A 24,399-nucleotide genomic window follows, 5' to 3' on the forward strand; every position below is an offset into this window, starting at 1 on the left:
GAGCCACGATGAAGATCCCACGCGCAGCAACAAAGAGCCTATGCGGCCAAAAAAGAAAAAAAAAATGCCGTAGGCCAAAGGAAACCTGTCTGTGGAGTCCACATTCACCCGCCCAACCTCCATCTGAAACCTGTGTTTTAGCCTTAGCCGAGACAGAACTTCATTTTATCTTTTGCTTCTCACTTTTGAATTATAGGCCAAAGAAGTATTAACTATATATCAGAAAGAAGAATTAGATCTGTTTAATTTATTGCCATTTGTATTTCCTAGACAGCAAAACTCCCTGAAGAAAGGACTAAGGTACAGTGCCACGAAACTATTCTCATTTAGAGATGTCTACAGTCAAGACACCGAATCACCGCCTTACCTTCAGTCTAGGCTTCTGAGAGGAGAGACTATGACAGAGATGAAAGAAGCCTGTTTTTCCCTTCTATCTGTGGATCTCAGCTCAGCTGTCACCTCCACAAAGAGGCCTTCCTGGACAGCCCTACTAAAAGAGGGGTCTCCTCTCATATTCCTCCATTCATAACATTTTTTACAATTTTAGAGCTTTGTTTACTTAGTTTGGTCTCTCTTCTCTACTAATTTATAAATTCCTAAAGATTAAGACACAATGGCCTGTCTTCCCAAAACCTAGGACAGTGCCTGGCACATTATATGTTAATAAATACTGGTTCCCTGAGGGTGGGGACGACAGCCTATTTCCTTCATCATGTTGCCAAAACCTAACAGAGTGCCTGGCACATGGCAGGTGCTCAAAAATAGACATGAGTAAAAATGCATCATTTAATCCCTTTAATCAGCAGGTTAGAGCACTGAGGTCCCAAGAAGGAAGTCGATCAGCCCAAAGTGTCAAGAGCCAGGACTAGAATCTAGCCCTCCCAACTTCCATCTGCCACACTAAGAAGGGTAGGACTAAAGCTGGTATCTTCTGTGGTGGTGCTACTGTAAAATTATCCTGTTCCTTTCTAAATAAGAGGGGCACCAGGGGAGTGCCTCTTTACAGAAAAAATGCTAGATAATAAACATAGAAGGAATCACAGAGTTAGAAAAAAATCCCAGTTACTGCAACTACCAGAGATTTGGGTAAAGATCATCAATAGATACTAAAACCGGGACTTCCCTGGCAGTCCTGTGGTTAAAACTCCAGGCTTCCAATATAGGGGGCACAAATTCTATCCCTAGTTGAGGAACAGTTTTGGCGTGGCCAAAAAATTTAAAAATGAATTTAAAAACAAAATAGATGCTAAAACTGTTGGAAACAACATACACATATGGTCTCAACTATTTATTAGTTGGAAAGATATGTTTAAAACAGAGAAATCTAGTAGACAGCCTCTTCACCAAATGACTTAAACATCTATCACGAGAGCTTCCAGGCTGGTGAACGCACGGTGATACCAGGGAGAATGCTGCACTCCAGGAGGGCATGGAAGCTCCATCCCCTTTCCCCATGCTTTGTCCTATGCATATTTTCCCTCTGGCCATTCCTCCGTTTAATCCTTCTCTAATAAATGGCTGATCCAGTAAGTTCATAAATACTACCAATAACCAAGTGCTTCCTGATATGATGCAATGAGGAGGAATCACCAACATTAGGGATCAGCAAACTATTTCTGTAAAGATCAGTAAAAAATATTTTAGTTTTTGTGAGCCATATGGTTTCTGTCACAACTATGTAAGTGCCCCTGAAACACAAAAGCAGTACATATAATATGTAAATAAGTGGGTGTGGCTGTGTTTCAATAAACTTTATAAAAACAGGGGGAAGGTCAGACTGAGAAAAATCATGACAGATCATGAGAAAAATCATCAAACACATTCCAATAGAGGGATATCCTACAATAAGCCTGATCAGTACTCCCTAAAACTGTCGAAGTCCTCAAACAAGGAAAATCTGAGAAACTGCCAGAGTTCACAGAGCCCAGAGAGACATGTCAACTAAATGTAATGTAGTATCCTGGCTGGGGTTCTGGAGCAGAAAAAGGACATCACTACAAACTAAGGAAACCTGAATCAACTATGGACTGTAGTTAATAACGCGTCAATATTGGTTCATTAACTGCAACAAATGCAGCATACTAATATGTTAATAGTAGGGGAAACTGTGGAGGGGAGAATCAGATATAAACAAATAAATAAAGATTAAAAAGATAAGGAAAATCTTTCTAACTATTCTAGTAGTCACCCAACAGAACAGACTGCTCTACAAAGTAACAATTCACCAGGAGTAAGGGGGGTATAAAGAATTGAGTTCTCAATTGGAAGTCTGGATAAAATCGCCATAGCTTTTCTTTATTTAATAGACAAAATAATTTTACATTCAGAACCCAAATCTAAAGTATTGCAAAGTATTAAAATGCCAGATCAACAAATAATTAAAATGTAGTTAGTCTAGATAATTGGTTTGTATATTAGTCTGAAAATTTGTCATCTATATAAAGTAATACATGGCACCTCTGTGATCAAAATATCTGATCAATATCCATTTTCCGTATGTTAATAATAGATTTGTTTTATTATATTTATATGCTTATATATGGATACAATCTTATGTATTATTATATTTACACTTATTTACAAATGCTAGTTTATATCCACTACACTTATTTGTTATATTTATACAACTTTAGATTTTAATGGCATGATATAGTGGTTCAATGATCCTCAAGGCAGAATGGATCAAATTTAACCAAAGTTTCTTGGTTGAGGGAGAAACAGACAATTATGGGAAGGACCATGTTAAGCTATGGATGAAATAAGTGATTTATCAAAAGGACAACTGGAAAGGCAAGAAGGCATCTAAAATAACTCCAAAAAGTCATTCACCACAATGAACATTCGGTTTGTATACAAAATTCTCTATGCCATGATGTCAAGCATCCTTCCAGCTTTCGGTGTTCAAAACTAAAGCAAGGCCAACAGGAACATGAAAAGATGCTCAACATTGCTAATTATTGGATAAACGCAAATCAAAACTATAATGAGATCAGACCAGGCCTCAGACCAGTCAGAATGGCCACCCTCAGAGCCTACAAATAGGCGACTCCCCTGGCATCCAGTGGTCAAGACCCTATGTGCCCAGTACAGGGGGCCTGGCTTCAACCCCTGGTTAGGGAACTAGATCCCACATGCCCAGAGACTAAGACCTGGTGCAGCCAAATAAATATATAAATGAAAATATTTTTTAAAAGTCTACAAATAATAAATGCTGGGGAGTGTGTGGAGAAAACAGGACCCTCCTACACTGTTGGTGGGAATATAAATTGGTGCAGTCACTATGGAGAGCAGGATGGAAGCTCCTTAAAAAACTAAAACTAGAGTTACCACATGATCTGGGAATCCCACTCCTGGGCACATATCCAAAAAAAGACAAAAACTCTTAATTGAAATGTTCACAGCAGCACTATTTATAAAACCAAGACATGGAAGCAACCTAAATATCCATCATCAGAGGAATGGACAAAGAAGATGTGGTATACACATATAATGGAATATTACTCACCATATAAAAGAGCAAAGTAGTGCCATTTGCAACAACATGGATGAACCTAGACATTATCTTACTAAATGAAGTGAAGTCAGACACAGAAAGACAAATATATGACATCACTTATCTGTGGAATCTAAAACTATAAAGCAAATGAACTTATTTACAAAACAAAAATAGACTCGCAGACATAGAAAATAAAATTATGGTTATCAAATGGAAAGAGTGGGAAGGATAAATCAGAAATTTGAAATTAACAGATACACACTACTATGTATAAAATTTAAACAACAAGGACTACTGTATAGCACAATGAACTAATTACATTCAATATCTTATAATAACCTATAATAGAAAAGAATCTGAAAAAGAATACGTATGTGTGTGAATCTGTTTGTTATATACCTGAAACATGGTAAATCAACTATACTTCAACTAAAAATAAAACAGTAGAGCATGATGAACTAAATTCAAAGACTCTTGACTCTAAGCAAATCCATTTGTTTCAGAGATTCTATTTAAGCAAGCAATGCAATAGAGAAGAATAAAGAGGCAACTGAGAGTACTGTTTAGGAGTACATGATTGTATAGCTAAACTGCAAGGGTTGGACTGCAGCTTTGCCTATTTTTTGCCATGTAATCTCAGGCAAGCGTCTCGACTTCTCTCTCTGTTCTTCAGTTTCTTCATCTGCAAAATGGAGATAATAACAGTTCCTAATTTAGAAGAATGCTGTGAGGATGAAACGAGAAAATCTACGTGAAGCTCTTAGCACAAATTAGTTCAAAAACTCCTCAGTAATAAGCTATTTGGTCTTTGTTATGTACACAATTCATAAAAGGTAAATTCATGAACTTTGCAGGGTTCCACCGTACCTCAAATCAGAGGACAAAGATAGGCACAGGGCACACAGCTCAAACAGGCCTGAAGCCCAAAGTTTATCTTTTAATCAGTGGAACACATTTCCCACATGCACAATATTAATAGAAAAAAGTAACAGGTGAAAGATGTGAGTAGGCTGTGCTGAGCATTTGCAGTGATCCACACCACTGCTCTAATGGGGAGCAATTCTGCAGTACTTGGGAAGGAAAAGAACACAGTGCCCCTGGGGAGAATATATCTTCCCTTGGCACTGGAGCAGCCTGAAGATTACATCTTGTTCTCAAGGGCTTCAGAGGATCTATTCTGCACTGTACCAAGAACACCAGAGCACTTACCATACTAACACTAAGAAACACTGTAACCTGTAATACACACACAGATTTCAAAATAAAAAAAAATAGGGATTTGTTTCTCTTTCAAAATCTGAATATACTTTTGGTGATAGCCTTTCAAAAACAGGACACTCTGTAATTGGCAATATCTTAGTACCAACTCTCAATCTCCCCCTAACAAGTAGAGTGACTAGCCTGTCTTCTCTATGAGTTAATACACCATGCTTTCTTCTTAGGCAAGTAACACTGAGCAGTAAAACCACTCGAATTAGATGAAAACAAAAAAAAAAAGTAAGGCAGAAGAGTTTAGAAATTTTACAAAGTCAATCAGGAAGGAAAATGTCAAGAATTCACTACATTTTTAAATGTTAACTATGTACACTTGCATTGCACACATATAAACCAAGTTTGTGGTTTCCCAATAACATTCTCCAGTAATGGAATCATAGCTTCTCAGAGAAATGACTGATTCCAGGGCTGGGGTAGGGAAAGAACAAGACACATCTGGAACATCTTAGATCAAAAAGTAAGGAAGTGCTCAAAGAACAACGTGGACATGTTACAAGGACACGGGGCCGTGTCCTTTCTTTCTGTAACAAAAGAAAATCCAAGGACATATGTTAATTCAGTTCCTTTAATCTTAATTAATTTCTTCATTCAGGAGTGCTTTATTGTCTTTCATTGGCAATTCTGAATAGTGTTTTTGGCTACCCCCAGCCAAAATGAGGATGATTAGAGCATCAAAATAAAATAAAAATAAAGAATCACAGTCCTCTGAATAAAGTAAGAATCCTTGAGTCCACAATGATATAAACCAAAGATTAAATAAATGGGGCAGGAGCAGGAATGGGGGGTAGGGTAAAAAGCTCTTCCGTACTGTAGAAAAACAACTAATATATGTAAAAGGAACGATGGAATAAGAAGAATCACCATTTGCCAAACATCATAACTGATTCAGGCAAGAATCATCAATTAATGCTAAACTAGTGGATGGAAGATTGGGAAGTAACAGAACATTCACGTAGTCTCAGAGCGTATCCCTAACAAGTTACTTTTCAAGTACAATCAAAATTTACAGTAGAGAAACCTGGCAGCTATCACCTTCAGTTCAGTTCAGTTCAGTCACTCAGTCGTGTCCGACTCTGCGACCACAGGCAGCGCACCAGGCCTCCCTGGCCATCACCAGCTCCCAGAATTTACTCAAACTCATGTCCATTGAATCAGTGATGCCATCCAACCATCTCATCCTCTGACCCTTTCCAGTCCTGTAGCCACTGCTGAGTTCTCCAAATTTGCTGACATATTGAGTGCAGCACTTTCACAGCATCACCTTTCAGGATTTGAAATAGCTCAACTGGAATTCCATCACCTCCACTAGCTTTGTTCATAGTGATGCTTCCTAAGGCCCACCTGACTTCACATCCCAGGATGTCCGGCTCTAGGTGAGTGATCACACCTTCATGATTATCTGGGTCATGAAGATCTTTTTTGTACAGTTCTGTGTACTCTTGCCACCTCTTCTTAATATCTTCTGCTTCTGTTAGGTCCATACCATTTCTGTCCTTATTGAGCCCATCTTTGCATGAAATGTTCCCTTGGTATCTCTAGTTTTCTTGAAGAGATAGCATTGTTTCAATGTTAAGTTTCTGATTTTCATTACTGGAACTACAGTTATATAAGCAAATTCCCTGTTTTTGGAAAATATACACTGAAATATTTATTTATTTATTTATTTTAAGTTTTATTAAATTATAAAGGAGATAGAGAAAGCTTCTGACATAGGCATCAGAAGGGGGCAAAAGAGTACCCCCTACACTGAAATATTTAGAGGTAATAGGGAATCATGTCTGCAACACACTTGTAAATGGTTCAGAGAGCAAAATGAAGTGGAAGAGTAAGAAACGAATTGGGGAGGAGGAGGAGAGAGAAAATAAATGTAACAAAATGTTGACATTTGGGGAACCTGTGTGAAGAGCTTTTAGGAGTTTCACAACTACTCTGTCTCAAATTATGACAGCTGAAAAAAATTAAGCTGGATATAAAGTGCAACATCTGCCAAAATTCACAGAACTGTATACTAAGATCTGTACATTACACCATATATAAATTGCAATTCAATTAAAGCAATAAAAGCTTATTCTAGATGTTTCATCAAATGTTGATGATTGGAACACTTCTGTAATTAAGACCAGAGGATAGAAACCCACCAAGGACCTATCTAAATGAAAACTACATTCACACCTGAGGTATGCCGAGCTTGGAATGATACACTACACCAGTGAGGCGGTCGTCACTCTGTGCCCACATGACCAGATGCGCTCGTCATCTCCTGGCTGCACAGACAGAAGCCTGCTACCTTCCTGTCATGTTCCCCAGGATGCCCTCTGCTCAGCCAGGTAACACTACCTTCTCTTGTTAACGAGCCTCCAAATACACAAAGCCATTTGTCACGAGCAATCGGAGATCTTAAGTTCTTTTTAATTTAAAAAAAAAAAAAAAAAGGAGAAGTCAAACATGATAATGACAATCCCTGAGGAAGGCACACCTGTTGCTAAATAAGCCTTGGAGAGATACTGCTGCTGATAACAAGGCCCAGAGCAGGAGCAAGCCTCACTCTTGGCTTAGAACACAGATTAATATCTTTCAAAGTGCTTTTAAAAGATTACTTCACTCTAATACTCAACTACTCCTTGTTGAAACACTAAAAAAAAAAAGTGGCTGAGACATCTCATACCTTGCTTTAGAAATACTATAAAATCCTTTACAGTTTGGTCCAAATGAACTCCATGATATACTACAGGTCTGAAATTGCGATGCTCAAATGAACGAATGAGGCGAACTGTAATGGTCACATCTTCGGAAGCCATGTGCAGAAATTCCTGTGGCAAAGGATAATAAAATCAACTCATAATTATCCACCAGCCTGCATTTCCTCCATCAGCTCTAAGGCACCCAGCCCGCCTCTCCTACACTGCACAGTTAACGACAGAGTTCCCAGACAACCAAAGGGCCAGATTCCGGGACAACCAAAGGGTCCCGAGGTCGCTCCCACCTACCCACTGTGATCCTGGACAGCTTAACCACAGTCACTGATGTTCTGACAGGCAGAAAGCTGACAAGGTACAGAAGATGAACACCGACTCAGGAGTGTGGGTGTATGTGGAGAAGTGGGGCTGCACCCGTTACTGCTCTGGTGTGCTACACCACCAGTCTCATTTGGCCTTCAAGGAAGTTCACTTACATTAGCATCAACTATTGGGTTGCATTTTCATTTCACTAATGCTGTCAGATTTCAGAACTGATTTAATCATGTGTCATAGTATTACCCAGGCTTCCCAGGTGGTGCTGGTGGTGAAGAATTCACCTGACGATGCAAGAGACGAAAGAGATTCAGGGTTCCATCCCTGGGTTGGGAAGATCCCCTGGAGGAAGGCGTGGTAACCCCCGCCAGTATCCTTACCTAGAAAATCCCATGGACAGAGAAGCCTGGTAGGCTAGCATCCACAGGACTGCAAAGAGTTGGACACAACTTAAGCAACTTAGCATGCATAGTATCACCCATTGTCCACACTATTTGAATATGTTTAATTTGAATATGTTTATTTCACCCTAAACTAGTCCTGCATGCCAGTGTTAATGTTATCAGATTTAATTCTATTACCAAACCATACTTATTTTAAGATGAGGAAAAATTCATTGCACTAAATGCCCAAGGTCATAAAAAAATGGAGCCAGGATTCAAGCACCAATTTAATTCCAAATTTCATGATCTAATATATAATATACTGTTTTAAAAAAATCACCCAATAATTTCCTCCAAAAAATCTGCAAAGTTGCCAACGTTTTAAAAATAAAATTATGGTACATTTCTAATTAGCAGCATCTACTTCATGCTTTCAAGTTTGCATATAACTTTCAGCCATAATACACAAGTACTAAAAAAAAAATATCTGTAATGCTAAGATAAAATAAGTTGTCCAACCTCACCAGTAATCAGACAAATTCAAAATAACAATGAGCTATATATTACTCATCAAACTGACAAGTGAAAAAGCCTGACAATACCTACTGTTGGCAAGAGTGCAGAACAATGAGAGTTAATCAGTTAAGGTGGGCATCCAAATGGATTCTACTTCTGGAGACAATTGGGCAATATTTAGTATAGCTGAAGATTCATATACCTTTCAATCCAGCAATGTCATTCATATGTAGGTACTCTTGGGAATCTCTCACATGTGTGCACAAGGAGAACTGTAAAAGAACATCAATATTAACACTTTTTGTTAATTGCAAAACCTGGAAACAACTAAATGTCCATCAGCAGGAGAATAGATAATTATGGTACTTTCATTCAACAAAATACTTCAAGCAGTGAAAATGAATGAACTTGAACCATGCACATCAACACAGATGAAATCTCAGAAATAGTATGGTGAATGCAAAAAAAGCAAGTCACAAAAGCATCAGAATAACACATCATTTACACAAAATTCAAAAACATAGGTTTTATTACATTGAAAAAGAGATAATTCTTGGAGCAAAGAAAGGATTATGCAACTACGGAGAAGTAAAACAGGTGTTTCCATCATACTGGTTGCATTTTATATCTTAAAGCAGGATGTTAAGTATAGGGACAGTATAGCTACTATTCTTCAAGTCTTTTAGTGTGTCTGGACTATTTCATAATATTACATAATATTTCATAATATACACAAAGAAGCCACACTAATTTGATCTGGAAAGTTTCTTTGAATCACAAAATGCTTACACAAATGTTTCACTAAGTTTGAGGGAATATACAGCACATTAAGTGTGAAAAGCAAAGGTTCAAGCTGTTTTAATGCATAAAATAATCTGTGATTATAGTGTACTGTTATAATTAAATAGTTTTAATTAAATTGTCTTGAATTAAAAATAGTATTTTTCCTCTAAAATAAAGGATTCATTGTATAATCTTATTTTGTGGCTTGAGAGCTTAAATTAAATCTTTGGAAATTCCATAATTAGCTGTTACACTATTTGTTATTAAATCTGGTTTTACAGGGCTTCCCCAAAATTCTGACCCTAAAACTTACCAAATAATGGCAGTTTAGCAAGACATCTACAAAATTACAATTTAAAATTTACTGAGATACCTAATAAAGAATCTCTCTCAAGAAAGGGATACCATAAAAAACTAGGAACTTCCCCTGTGGTCTAGTGATTAACAATCCATTGCAATTCCTTGCAATGCAGGGGACGCAAGTGTGATCCCTGGTGGGGGAACTAAGACCCCACACGCCGAGGAGCAACTAAGTGCTTCGATCACTGAGCCCACGCACTCTGGAGCCTGCAAGCCACAGCTGGAGAGCCCCCACCACAACAAAGATCCTGCACGCTGCAACTAGGACCCGAAGCAACCAAATAAATACATAAATAAATAAATAAATAAAGGAAAAAAGCATCCATATTTTAGAGGCAGTGTTAACAGGTTTGTGAAAATTATGACCAATTTCTTCCTCCTCTCACCTAGCCCCCAAAACAACAAAGAAGCTCTCCAAAACACACCACACATACACACACACACACACACACAGAAGCCCTATAATGCAGTACACACACACACACACACACACACACAGAAGCCCTATAATGCAGTACACACACACACACAGAAGCCCTATAATGCAGTACACACACACACAGAAGCCCTATAATGCAGTACACACACACACACACACACACAGAAGCCCTACAATGAAATCCAAACTCCTAAAGAGTTCAGAGCTGGACAGATCAAACTTAATTATTGACTCTGCTTCTCAGCCCCAACACATAGTTGGATCTCAATAAATAGTAGCTGCTTTTATCAAAGGTCTACTTGGGATTAAACAAGTTTGGGCATAAATACAGCTCATGTAGGCAGCAAACAAAGATACAAGATTCCCAGGTGCAATGAAATACATGATGTAAATGGACTAACGAAAGAGGCCAAGCAAAAAAAAAAAAAAAGAGGCCAAGCAAGCTAGCGCATGTATGCCTTATGAAACTTTTATAATTGTAGGCTTGTTTTTCCCACTTAAAAAAAAAAAGCTGCCCCATATGCTGTACTTAAATAGTTGAAGTTTTCAATTTAAAACTCCAAATGTGCATTACTGTCTAATTTGATCAACAATGTATTGTCATCTTCATCAGAAATTTGTAGTAATTTATACTCAGTAACTAAGCCATATTAGCTACTATTAGAATGAGGCCATTATTTAATTTGTCTCAAGGACTGTGGGAAATATAGGTTGTTAGTTTAGGGAGGCAGACATACTGAAGAGACAGCTTGGAATGCGAGTATTACAAATTATAAATGCGATGTTTTCCCAGAAGGTTTGACCTAATTTAAAAAACGAATCTGATCAAGTTTAAAAGGTATCCTTCAAATGAAGGGACAGAGAAGCCAAAAGCAATAATTTAGAGGTAAATTAACAAAACATTCAAAAACAAGAAAAAAGATGTGAATAAATGAAATGACAGACCATGTTCTTAACTATGAAAGCTCAGAGTTGTAAAGAAATAATTCTCCCTAAATTAATCTATAAATTAAATAAAATCCCCATCAAAATATAACACGGTGGTCTGGATTTAAAAGAAGTATTTCTAATCTAGAAGAAAATGCTTGTGAACTTAGCAAAGTCATAAAAGAAAAAAAAAGAAAGACAGAGAGACCAGCAGTACCATAAACTACGTGACACTGAAGACTGACAAATCAGCAGAAGAGAAAAGAAAACTCAGAAAAGACTCAAGAGTCAAGAATTTAGTACAAAAATGGCATTTCACACTCGTGGGGAAAAGACACCTTAATCAACGGCATTAGGAAAACTGGTCAGACATTTAGAAAAAGATAATTCTGGATCCTTATTTCATATCTTATACAAAATAAACTATATGTAGAACAAATACTTAAACTAAACTATAAAATCACAGGAAGGCATCAAAAAATGGGTATAAACTTTTATAACCTTAAGGTAGAAAAGACTTTTCTAAACAAATAAAAATCAACAACCACCAAGGAAAAGGTTGACATATAGCAAAAAAAAATTATAAGACAAATGTCTTGATAGAAACGTGGATAAAGGTAATCAATGAGCAATAGGCTAAATTTTTAAGTCAATATTACTGGTAACTATAGAACTGAAAATAGAAATAGTAAGAAACTGATTAGCCACAGATTGTTAAAATACTTTTAAATTAAAAACTGGCCACACCAGCGTTGGCAAGGATATAGAAAAATAAATATTTTACATACTCTTGCCAAGAACATTAAATGATAGACTTTCTGGAGAGGAGTGGGATAACCGATATCAAAATTTTAAATTTGCCTACCTTTTGACATGACAATTTTCCTTCTACTAATTTACCCAAAGAAGACAATCACATCAAATATTTAAGAATCCATGAGTTTATAATGATATTTTTTTAAGTCAATTAGTCACTCTGGAAGCTAAAGGGGCACTTATTTGTTTTCCTGAAAACTGGCTTACCAAGGTAGGGAACAGGGTATTGAAAATGAGAAAAATAATCAGATTCTTATACAGTTTGTATTTCAAGATTACCAAATAGCTGATGAAAAGTTTCTTCTTTAAAGAAGAATGACAGCTAAAAAAGCACTGAAGGAATGACAGAATTTAAAAATTATCATTTACATAAATATCAAAATGGCTAAAATAAAAACAATGATAACACCAAATATTGCTGAGGGTACAGAGAAACTAATCTTTCATTCACTACTGATGGAAATGCAAAATGGTACAGCCACTCTGGACGAGAATATGATAATTTATTATAAAACTAAACACATGCTTATCACAGACCTAGCAAAGGCACTCGAGCATGTATGCAAGAAAAATGAAAACTTATGTTCACATAAAAAAATCTATATATAAATGCTCATAGTATATCCATGTTTAATAACCCCAAACTGGAAACAACCCAAACATCCTTCAACATGTGAATAGTTAAACCAAGTGTGGTCTATTCATATCACGAAACACTGGATAATAAAAAAGAAAAAACTACTAATACACATAACAATTTTGATAGATCTTAAGGGAATTAAATTAAAAAGAAAACTCAATCTCAGAAGGTCACATACTGCACAGTTCCACTATACAGCATTCTTTTTCAGCAGCAGACTTCTGTTTGTTTGTTCCCGGCTGTTCTGGGTCTTCACCGCGCACGTGCGCCTTCCCCAGCTGCGGCAAGCAGGGGCTGCTCTCCAGCAGCAGTGAGCAGCTCCTCACTGCAGTGGCGTCTCTTGTTGCAGAGCACGGGCAGTAGGGCGCATGGGCTTAGTTGCCCTGTGGCATGTGAAATCTTCCCAGACCAGGGATCAAATCCATGCCCTCTGCATCAGAAGATGGACTCTTAACCATCAGACAACCAGGGAAGTTCTGTATGCCATTCTTGTAATGACAGAAGGATAGAAACGGAGAATAATTAGCGTCCCTGGGGTTAGCAAGGAGGGAAGGAGGTGGCTCTGGCTATAAAAGCGCAACAAAAGAGATCCTTGTGACGGAAAGTTTCTAATTCTTGACCGTGGTGTTATCCACACTCATCTACACATGTGATAAAATTGCCTAAAACCAAATACACATGCACATGCACACATGCCTACAGAGGAAGATGTAAAACTAGTGAAACGTGAATATGGTCCATGGATTGTATCAACATCAATTCCCTAGATATGACTGATATAAGACCACCATGAAGCAGAATGTCACCCTTAGGGAAAACTGGATGAGGGGCAGAAAGGATCACTGGTATTATTTCACATAACTGCTTGTGACTCTGCAATTATCTCAAAATAAAAAGTTGCTAAAGGCCATCATTTTGGAAACCCTAATGTAGTAATGAAAGTAGGCAGTGATCATAAAGGGGTGACAAAACCATTAGGTAAAAGATTGATGAGAAGCTTTAGAATGGATACTTCAGGGGCTAAACTTAGTCATCCAACTTAACAAATGAATCCAACTTAACAAATGAATTAAGCCTCTAGATCTAACTCCCAGTTTAGGGGTTATGACAGTGTCTGCAAGAACAAGTTAAATGACACCATAAGGAGGTCATCAGCCAAGTTCAGACTGGAAAATTCTACCAAATAAATGACTTGTTTTCTTCAACAAATAATTAGCATGCAATACATAGAAGGTGAGGAAGGTTATAAACTAAGAGACTTAAAAGAGATATATCAACTAATGTTTAGATCATGCATGGATCTTAATCTGTGTAATACTAGAAGATATTAGGAATCAATATCAATTCTCTTTATTTAATATTATTACGCTTGTGAGTCTAACTTAGAAGACTGAGGTATATAGATAAAATATTATGACTGGTACTTGCTTTCAAATACTCTTGACAGAGGAAAAACAATTATGGATGTGTAGATTGAAAAAAAAGTAGAACACTGGTAACTGCTGAAACTGGACGTATATGGGACCTTATCATACTACACAATTTTTATATGCTTGAAATTTTAAGATTAATTTTAAGATTATTTTAATTTTAATAATAAAATTATTTTAAGAGAGGAAAAGTATACAAAGAAGTACATTCAAGGAAGATTTTTTTCCACTGATGTGTTTCTAATAGTTTATAAAAATTAGAATTCAATGAAGTAACTGAATTCATTAATTGAATCAATTGAGTTCATCAATGAAGTAAATTACATCATGCCATAAAATGAAATCCCTTGCAGCCACTAAAGGGTGAAATGAATCCAGGGATATTAACTTTAAAAGATGGCTATGAAATATTAGTGAATGAAAAAATAAGATAGAAAACCATGGGTGTATGGTGTCTGCATAAGATCAGAGACAGGTCCAGAGCAGCACTGACCAAAATGTTCACAGCAGCTATGAATGGTAGAAATCCAAGAGACTGCTACTTGTTTTATAAACTTTTAATATTGCTTGATGTTTTAAGAACGAGCATGTGTTTTGAAATTAGGTTAATTTCTCTATATACGTACATTTTCACTTTTCTGAGGTATGTGGTATACATCAACAAAAAGTTATTTTTAAAACTAAGGTATTTCCATTTCCTTTAAGAAAAAAGAGTTTACTGAACAAAGGCAAACAAAACAGAACTTAGCAAATACTGGCAAGGACAGAGAGGGTCAGAAACTTAGTTATATTACTGATATGTGTTGAAGGATACCAACTATTGATAAATCCAGAAAGTATTACTCAGCAGTCAAGAGGCCCTAGAAGCAGGTCACATGCCCAGGACAAGTTTACACTTGTCTAAGAAGCACAAAAGGTGTTCCATACTCAGCCCCTCCCTGCTCCTCTGATGGTATCGGTCACCACCACAACCCACTTTTTACATAATACCCCAGCAGTAATGTCAGCCCATAATTTCCCACACACATCAGGCTGTTTCCAAGCCCCTGCCACACCTTTCCACCCCCAGTTTTTCTGCAAACTCCCTTTGTCCCTCCACTCTTCACCTTACAACACAGACAGCCTCCAAAACCTGGCCTGGCACCATCTGCTCCAGGACAGCATCACAATACCTTCTCCTCTGCCCCAACTCAGCTAAAGGCCCTCTGCCCACCCACAGCACCAGACACATTTTACCGCAGTAATCCGTTCATGGCTTGTTTTGGTACCACAGGAACATATGTGTCACGAGGCACATCAGAGCTGCCATCAGTGTTTGGACAACTGCAATGCTAAGGAACACCTGAATTCCTGACACACAGTCCAGCACCACAGACACAGTTATTGTTGTTCAGTTGCTCAGTCGTGTCTGACTCTGTGACCCCATGGACTGTAGCCCACCAGGCTCCTCTGTCCACGGGATTCTCCAGGCAAGAATCCTGGAGCGGGTTGCCATTTCCTTCTCCAGGGGATCTTCCTGACCCAGGGATCAAACACACACCTCCTGCACTACAGACGGATTCTTTACCACAGAGCCACTAGAGAAGCACCCAGGTGCCTATGAATTTTTTCCAGGGCCCATGAAAATGCTTGAGATCTGGAGAAAAAACTTACTGCTCTAGAACATGAAATTTTCAAAAAATCAAATTTAACATTTAAGTAACTACAACACAAGTAACATTTCAACAGCAATTCAACTTTACATATAAATCTTAGATTTAATACAGGATACAGGTCCATTTTCTACAATGTAGGGTGGGGATTTGAAAAGTAACAGTGTCTAGGGCTTAGGAAGGTCTTTAAACTTCCCTGCCTAAAAAACTTGTTCTGGCTGGTACTTTACCAAGCTGGTTTGGGATAATGAAGAAAAACCCATAACCATAGCAAAGCAAAACTTAAAAACAAAGCAAGCACGAAACCCACATAGGAAGACCCTCATGTGGAGCGCCCACATCCCACGTCCCTGCACCATCAGAGCCAAGAACCAATGCAGCCCAGTATCCTCCCCTCCTGGGCCAGCCTCACAGGTCAGGTCAGAGCTGCTTTTTCATGGCCCAGGCTGCAGCAGTGCGAAAAGGGAAGGTGGAAAGTCAGCATGGAGTGGTCAGGGAAAGCCAAGCCAAGCTGCAAGCCAGGCTCCCTAACCACGCAACGGCCTTCATTCCAGAGCTGGTGCCTCTCCCTGAGGCAGAGCTCTGAGCTGACGAGCTGGAAACTCGCCAGGGCGCTCCTGAGATCAAAGTGCACAGCCCAGCATTAACATAAACACGAAATACACGCATGCGGAAAATACTTGACTGATGATCTCCATCAGTTCAGCAAAATAAAATAAAATAACTACAGCGGATTCCAGTTACTTGCAGCGGATGCTGTCTGTAAAGTGGTCTCGAACACTGAATTCATGAATACTGGACCACTGCTCCGGGGGGAATACAGAGTCAGGGTCTGGGACACCTGTTTCCTCTAGTCACAATTCTCACCAACTGGTAAATACATAACCTTATTTTATGCACATTTCTGTTTAAAGACACCTTATTTGATATATACTTACACTGCTGATTCATAAAGGTTAAACTCACAGCCAGGAGTATTACAAGTCGTGCCTGAACAAAGTTTGCTTAACACACATGTTTTCTAAGGCACACACAGACAGCAAGACATTTGGGGGCCATTTTAAAGTGACATCACCAACAAACAACCATAAAAATGTGAAAAGCATGGCATTAAACGAAGCAGAATGCGGACACCTGTTTACAATATGAACTGAAACAAGAAGGCAGCAAGTTGCCTCCTTTTACTTCAGCTGGCAATGTGAATTTTGTTGATTCAAATATGTCACAGCCCTGCAGACTGGAGAATGACCAAGAAAGTGCCCGGGTATTGCTTTGGGGGTTGCAAGGAGATTTTAGCGAGTAGGCAAATCACAAATACACAATCTGTGAATAACAAGGATTGACTGCATTACAATTAAAAAAAAAAAGGATATGTGCTTTCCGGGTTTCCTGGGATAACTCAACTGGTAAAGAATCCACCTGCAATGCAGGAGACCCCGGTTTGATTCCTGGGTCGAGAAGACCTGCTGGAGAAGGGATAGGCTACTCACTCCAGGATTCTTGGCCTTCCCTGGTGGCTCAGCTGGTAAAGAATCCACCTGCAATGCGGGAGACCTGGGTTCAATCCCTGGGTTGGGAAGATCCCCTGGAGGAGGGAAAGGCTACCCACTCCAGTATTCCAGCCTGGAGAATTCCATGGACTGCATAGTCCATGGTGTCACAAAGAGCTGGACACATCTGAGCAACTTTCACTTTCACGTGCTTTCCAGTATTTGAAGAAAGCATGCTCTTTACTTTTTGTCAGAGAATGGAAGAGAATCCAAATGTCCTTAAGAGAAGCTTTTTTAAAAAACTTTTTATTCTGTACTGGCGTATAGCTGATTAACAATGTTGTGATAATTTCAGGTGAAGGGACTCAGCCATACACATACACGTAAAGAATCAGAAGTTTTAAGCGTAGAAAAGCACTCACCACTCAGGCAGCTAGCATTCAGATTCTGTAATCACCAGGAAGGAGAAAGGGTGTACGTAACTTGAAATTTAACAGATTCCTAAGGTGAATCACTTTGAAAAACTAACGTATTTTGTAAAGTTATATCTACCCCCTAAATTTAAGTACTGTAAAATCAAAATTGTCACAATACCAAGTTCTCTTTAAAACTTGTCTTACCCATATGAAAAAGGTAAAGCTTTCAAAAAACTAGTGTCCTAAGCACATACAAAAAACATATATTACACTAAATGCTTGATTTTCCTCTAGATTTAGGAACTAATAAAACAGAGCAGAGTTAGTTTGCCTTCCTTTTGAAAAAAATCAATAAAAAGAAGAAATATAGTTTATTGTTCTTTTATATGAGGAAACTAAACTGGCATAAAAGTAGGAAAAAGAAGAGTACTGCTAAGATGAAAATTACTCAATATGAAAATGATTTTGAAGAAAATAAACACATGTACTACTAAATATCACCCAAATATGTGATTTTACCCCTAGAAAAAGTTGTTTGAGGCCAAAGAGGGAGAGGGGAGAAAACCTACGTTCTTTTTTCCTTTAACGTTTTTGCCTTTTTTAATTGGAGAATAGCTGCTTTACAATGCCGTGCTGGTTTCTTCTGAACAATGCGAAGCTGTCGTAATTATACACACACACCCTCCCTACAGTGTCTCCCTCCCCCCTCCCACCCCACGCCCCAGGAGGTCACAGAGCCCCAGGCTGGACTCCCTGTGTTATATAATGCTTCCCACTGGTTATTATTTTACACATGATAGTGTATGTATGGTACGTGCAAGAATTGATGCTTTCAAACTGTGGTGCTGGAAAAGACTCTTGAGAGCCCTCTGGACTTCAAGGAGATCAAACCAGTCAATCCTAAAGGAAATCAGTCCTGAATATTCACTTCAAGGACTGATGCTGAAGCTGAAACTCCAATACTTTGGCCACCTGATGGGAAGAGCCGACTCACTGAAGAAGACCCTGATGCTGGGAAAGACTGAAGGCAAAAGGAAAAGGGGGAAGCAGAGGATGAAATGGTTAGATGGCATCACAGACTCAATCGGCATGAACTTGAGCAAACTCTGGCAGACAGCGAAGGACAGAGGAGACCGGCATGCTGCAGTCCACGGGGTCACAGTGGGTCAGACACACCTTAGCGATTGCACAACAGCAAAGTGTACATATGTAAATGCTACTTTCTCCATCCACGCTACACTCTCCTTCCCCTGCTATGTGCCTAAGTCCGTTCTCTACATCTGCATCTCCATTCCTTCCCTGTAAACAGGGTCATGAGTATGTGCATTAATATATGATATTTGTTTTTCACTTTCTGACTTACCTCACTGTGTATGACAGGCTCTGGGTTCATCCACCTCACTACAATTGACCTACATTCTTTATACTATTCTTAAAAGTACTGAGCACCTAGCACACTGCTAAATACGTGAATGAGAAATGTTCACCTTTTAAAGAGAACATAACCTTGGCAAACTAGTAAGTTTATACAAAATTCCAATTTAACTAAAGTTGATAAGAATGACAAATTATAATCAAGTCATTTATTTTAGACTATGCCTAAAATGTTAATTCCATTCTAATCTATTCCAACCTACTTTAAAAGTGTAATTATTTTTAAACTCATAAATGAACAAACTTTTATTCTAAAAATAGACCTTGGTAAAAATGAAATACCAAAACTGGTCATTATGATAAAAAGAAAAAAGTTAACAGAAATTTGCTTTAAATCTTTTCAAAAGCATAATTTTTAAGATCATAAGCTATAACTTTATAGAACAGGTCCATCAGAGAATCAAATAAACATGTGAAAATCTCCTAGTCTTTTTCTTCCAAATGTTTAGTTGTATAATTCAAATCAAAACACTACTATATTAGAAAAATCAGTTTATTCATCTTTCAGTGACACAAAACTTTTGAGAAAGAGATTTTCAATGTATTAACTTATGAAAGACTTTAAAGTCTTTGACCTGAGCCATTTTTTAGGTAGGTCAAAAAAATAAAATCTCATACATTAGATGTTTAAGATAACACAGAAGGTGCAAGACAAATAATTAGCTAAATTAAGGCTTCCCTGATGGCTCAGTGGTAAAGAATCTGCCTGCCAATACAGGAGATGTGGGTTCAATCCCTGGGAAGGGAAGATCCCCTGGAGAAAGAAATGGTAACCCATCCTACTATTCTTGCCTGGGAAGCCCCATGAACAGAAAAGCCTGGCGGGCTACAGTCCATGGGGTCGATAGAGTCAGACATAGTTTAGAGACTCAACAACAAATATTAGCTAAATCAGATGATTATGCAAGTAATGCTCATTCTGTAACTGCTTCACTGCAAGATGACATTAGCAGCTAGCCTTTCCTGAGAAAGAGTCATGGTCAATTCTAATAAGTAAACTCTTGCTGTTCACCCTGACTGTATCACTCACTGACAAATCAACACCTACAATTCCACAGACCTGCCTTTATGACCTTTGATTTGGGACAAATACACAAAATCATAATCTGGTTTCTCTGCTCAAGGAAGAAAACAAAACTCTCAGAGAACTAACTATTCTGGACAGTTGAGTTTTCCAAAGGGTTTAAGAGTTAGGGAGGGGGGTTCAGGATGGGGAACACATGTAACTCCACGGCTGATTCATGTCAATGTATGACAAAAACCACTACAATATTGTAAAGTAATTAGCCTCCAACTAATAAAGATAAATGGAAAAAAAAAAAGAGCTAACCATTTGGAAAAAATATTTCACGCCGTCCTTCCTGTGTATAACAAGGTACATGGACACAAATTTGATTTTTCCCGATACACAACCATCAGTGTGTTGCAGACACCTCCCCATGGTGTTCTCACACGTCTGCACACCCTGTGAGCAGAGGCATTGGCTGCTCCAGCGCGCAAATGTTCTTTCCAAGGGTGTGCACAGAGCAAACAGTCCAGGAAGACAGACATGCTCCCCCTCCAGAAGAGAGGGCGGGTGTGTTTCCTGTCTAGTGTAACAAACGCAATGGCTCCCTCTGGGCTAAGGCTGGGTAGGCTGGCTATAGTTCTTTGAAAAATATTGCAATATTTGGATTACCTAAATTCAGGGTTCCACAGCTGTGGACTCATGGGGCAAAAGGCAACGGCACAGACAGGGAGCTCGTGTTGTTGGCTGTGCTGACACACAGTCCTTTGTCTCAGAACCACAAGTCCCATGTCTTCTGCCAGCATCCAGGAAACTGTGACAGGCTGAGGTGCTGGCTTCCAAGTTGGGTAAAATCTCAAGACTCTTCACAGTTCTTGACAGTAGGTGACAAGGATGGGATGCTGGCAGAAACATGGCTTTCTGGAACAGAAAAGACAAGGGTCCCATGGACTTAGGGTACACAAGAAGATTCCCTGGGATCCAGTAACAAAGGTTCTTCTCCAAGTGATGGGTGTTAGGGCTAATTAACCTTAGAGGACAAGGAGCAGAAGACAGGACTGAAACAAACGGCCCGAGGACCTTCTGTTGTTGCTCACGCTCCCTCGGGTGGGAGGAAGAAGGGGTATTACTGAGGCGGTGAAGCACAAGCCCCTGGCTCCAGATGAGGAGCAATGTGGCTACAGCTATTGAGTAGAGTCCTCAGAGCTGAAACAGATTATGTCATCAGTGAGGACGCAGAGCTCTTGGGTAACTGAAAAATTCATTAAGCTGAGCCATGTATAGCCACCCAGCCATATGAAATTAAAGATAAGTGGGGCTTCCCAGGTGGCGCTAGTGGTAAAGAACTTGCCCGCCAATGCAGGAGACGTAAGAGAAACAGGTTCAATCCCTGGGTAGGGAAGATCCCCTAGAGGAGGGCATGGCAACCCACTCCAGCATTCTTGCCTGGAGAATCCCATGGACAGAGAAGCCTGGTAGGACAGAGAAGCCTGTGTCCATGAGGTCACAGAGAGCTGGACACAACTGAAGCGACATAGCACACACACGCGCACGCTTACTGGCACAAAGCTCCTCTATCCCTCTCTAACTCTGATCCTGCCCTGGGCCCTCTACCCTGACATCTGCTTTTAGGAGAGGCACCAGGGGTGGCCTGAGGTCTCTCTGCCCCCAAGACAGACTGAAGACCTGATGCACCCAAGCACACTGGAGAACTCCAAGGAAAGGAGGGACTCAAATACCTGTGGCTCTGTGGATACAGGCACCCACGTCACTGTCCTACTTGGCTCTGTGCAGGAGGAGGTACTCAGATTCAGCTAACGGAATCTGGACAAGATTCACAATGGGAGAGGGAAACTAACATGATGTAGCAGATGGGTGCTTCAGGCCAACTCAAAGTATTGCTGTGTTTCTACATGATTGTACAAATGATGCTTATATACCCTTAATACTTCCCCGTCCACAGTGCCAGAGGAGATTCTCCCCCAGGAGGAAGAGCTATAGAGAAATGCTAGTGGGAGAAGCTCCCCTGCTGTGTGTCATCACAGGGTGGGTCAAGACAACATGTAATTGCCCTCCCTACCCATTGATGTTCAAAGTTTTCAACATATAAAAGATGTCCTGTTGGCTGGCAAGTCAGACACCTGTCTCCACGGTCCTGCCTGTGCTGTTACCACACCTCTGCCAGCCAAATCCAGGGCCCTACTCAACAAGTAAAGCTTCCTGGGATTATGTGGGTGGATTCACAATGCCCAAGCCCTTTGGTGATCAAGGAACAGCTGTCTCCTCAGCCTCCCACCACCAAAGAGAAAGCCTAGCACCTTGCTACACTCTTTGGGTACTAGAGACAGTATATGCCTGGGGTGGTTCATCATGGCCATGCTGAGCTATGGTCCCCAGAATGCACAAGGGATATTCTCTCCAGAATGTCAGAGGAAGAAGGGGGCAGTGACCATTTTGTAGCATATACATTTTGTAGATACAATTAAAGTCCATAATCAACTGGCCTTAATCAAAAGAGAGATTTTCCTGGGCAGGCCTGACTTAATCAGTTAGAAGCCCTTTAGGAGGACTTCCTGGTGGCTCAGGCAGTAAAGAATCTGCCTGCAATGTAGGAGACCTGGTTTGGATACATGGGTTGGGAAGATCCCCTGGAGGGGGGCATGGCAACCCATTCCAGTATTCTTGCCTGGCGAAACCCCATGACAGAGAAGCCTGGCGGGGTATAGTCCATGGGGTCGCAAAGAGTTGGACTAAGCACAGCACAGGAGGATGTAGGCGTCCCTGAGCTCAGAGTCCAAACTACCGTGAGGGCTGCACTTGCTCTCCCTTCCCCTGGGTCCTCCCTCCTGACCGCTGCTTGGGACCACGAGCCTTGGTTGGTGTCTGTGGGGTCCAGTCTGCTCCTCACGGGCGCTTCCTGACTGCTGGCCTCCGGATTTCCAACCTGCTTATCCAGTCCCCACCACAGAGTAAGTCAATTCCATGTGTGTGTGTGTGTGTGTCTGTGCATTTTGTCCCTACTGGTTCTGCTGCTTCTCCAGTTGAATCCTGATTGATACAGTCCTCACATGGACACTGTACATGGTCTTTTTAACGTAAAAGGCAGCATCCTGAGTGGTGCCCAAATCAACTGGCTGCATCAAAAGTGGTCCAACAAGCTGCAATACACCTCTAACTTTGGTTCCCACAACCCAACGACCTCATTGAGGTACCAGTCTCTGTGGCTGATGATTTTGCAAACTAGAGCCTCTAGCAAAGGGAGACAGCCTCCATTCAGAGGCACTCCTTTGCGTTTCGGGCTCCTCACCTCTCTGACACAGCTACTGACTCAGCAGGACGCTCTGTTCAACGAGGTTGCCCTAAATGCCTGGATTCAGTTCACGGATGGTTTGGCTAAGCTCAAACCCAGCGGTGTCCATGGGCCTGGAATGGGACACACACATTTTTGTGGAGGCGGAGGGAGGGAATTAACCTCACCACTGAAGAGAACAACCTGTACCCCAGGAGATACAGGTGGGAAGGACCATTCCTTAACGATCTTTCATCTTTCTGAACTGCCCTGGAGCAGTTCCATGAAGCAAAACACCCTGACAAGCTTCCCCAAAATTGGTATAAGCACTTTAAATTTAACTGACTCCTGAATTTGCCACCCCTTGACAGATGGCTCTGACCCCAATGTGATCACTGTCACCAAGAAAACAAGTGTCTCAGAACATCTGTCCCGGCTCCTGTACTTCTCACACAAGACATCTGTCCACACCTCCAGACGTCTTCACCCCATCCCCACAGCCGTTGCTCAGCACGTCATGTTACAGACAATGACACTCAGCGGGCAGCCTAAACCAACAAGACAGACCGACTGCAGGCCCTCAGGCAGTGCCTCCAAAAACAAGGCCCAAGTGCAATAACGTGAACCCAAGTGATACATTTGGGTTGAGAAGGTCAAGGGTCATACTGGAGGCCCTGACAACCTGTGTGCTCTGAACCATGTGAGTCCCAGTTGCAAACTGTAAAGAAATTTTTTTCCAGGGATACCAAATGCACTCCAGGCCTGTGACTGACTGTATGCGTGAGTGTGTGTGTGTGTGTGTGTGTGTGCGCGCACATCCAGACCACTTGCCTCTCCCCCAAAACACAGATCTAAGAACACACATGAGTAAGATCTCAGACTACCGGAGACTAGATTAGAGGTAGCAATCTCTCCAAAACAGCCCTAGGGAACTCAGGAAAGCTTCCAGGAGGGTTAACTATCTTAAGTAGACCCTATGGGCAGTTTCCCCCAGTGAGCCATCCAAACAGAAAAGGTGGTTTGAAATCCATCCCCA

At 40.2% G+C, this 24,399-nt stretch overlaps 1 protein-coding gene across 9 annotated transcripts in view; it reads right to left on the bottom strand.

The window, feature by feature from the left end:
• C33H2orf76 (chromosome 33 C2orf76 homolog) overlaps nucleotides 1–24,399 on the bottom strand; it is an 89,146-nt gene that overhangs the window by 25,773 nt on the left and 38,974 nt on the right. For 4 of the 9 annotated variants that reach the window (XM_061135590.1, XM_061135588.1, XM_061135586.1 and 1 more), the window contains exons 2-3: nucleotides 8,884–8,953; nucleotides 7,437–7,581 (exon numbers count right to left, since the gene is read on the bottom strand). In XM_061135590.1, the coding sequence (XP_060991573.1) occupies nucleotides 7,437–7,569 (133 nt within the window). In that variant the 5' untranslated portion in view covers nucleotides 7,570–7,581; nucleotides 8,884–8,953. Of the gene's footprint in view, nucleotides 1–7,436; nucleotides 7,582–7,943; nucleotides 8,067–8,162; nucleotides 8,212–8,883; nucleotides 8,954–12,824; nucleotides 13,054–24,399 lie in introns of those variants that run through there. The other 5 variants (XM_061135593.1, XM_061135589.1, XM_061135595.1 and 2 more) reach the window with 5 other exon arrangements.

This window comes from Dama dama, chromosome 33 (genome assembly GCF_033118175.1).
Source record: "Dama dama isolate Ldn47 chromosome 33, ASM3311817v1, whole genome shotgun sequence".
Classification (NCBI taxonomy): Eukaryota; Metazoa; Chordata; class Mammalia; order Artiodactyla; family Cervidae; genus Dama; species Dama dama.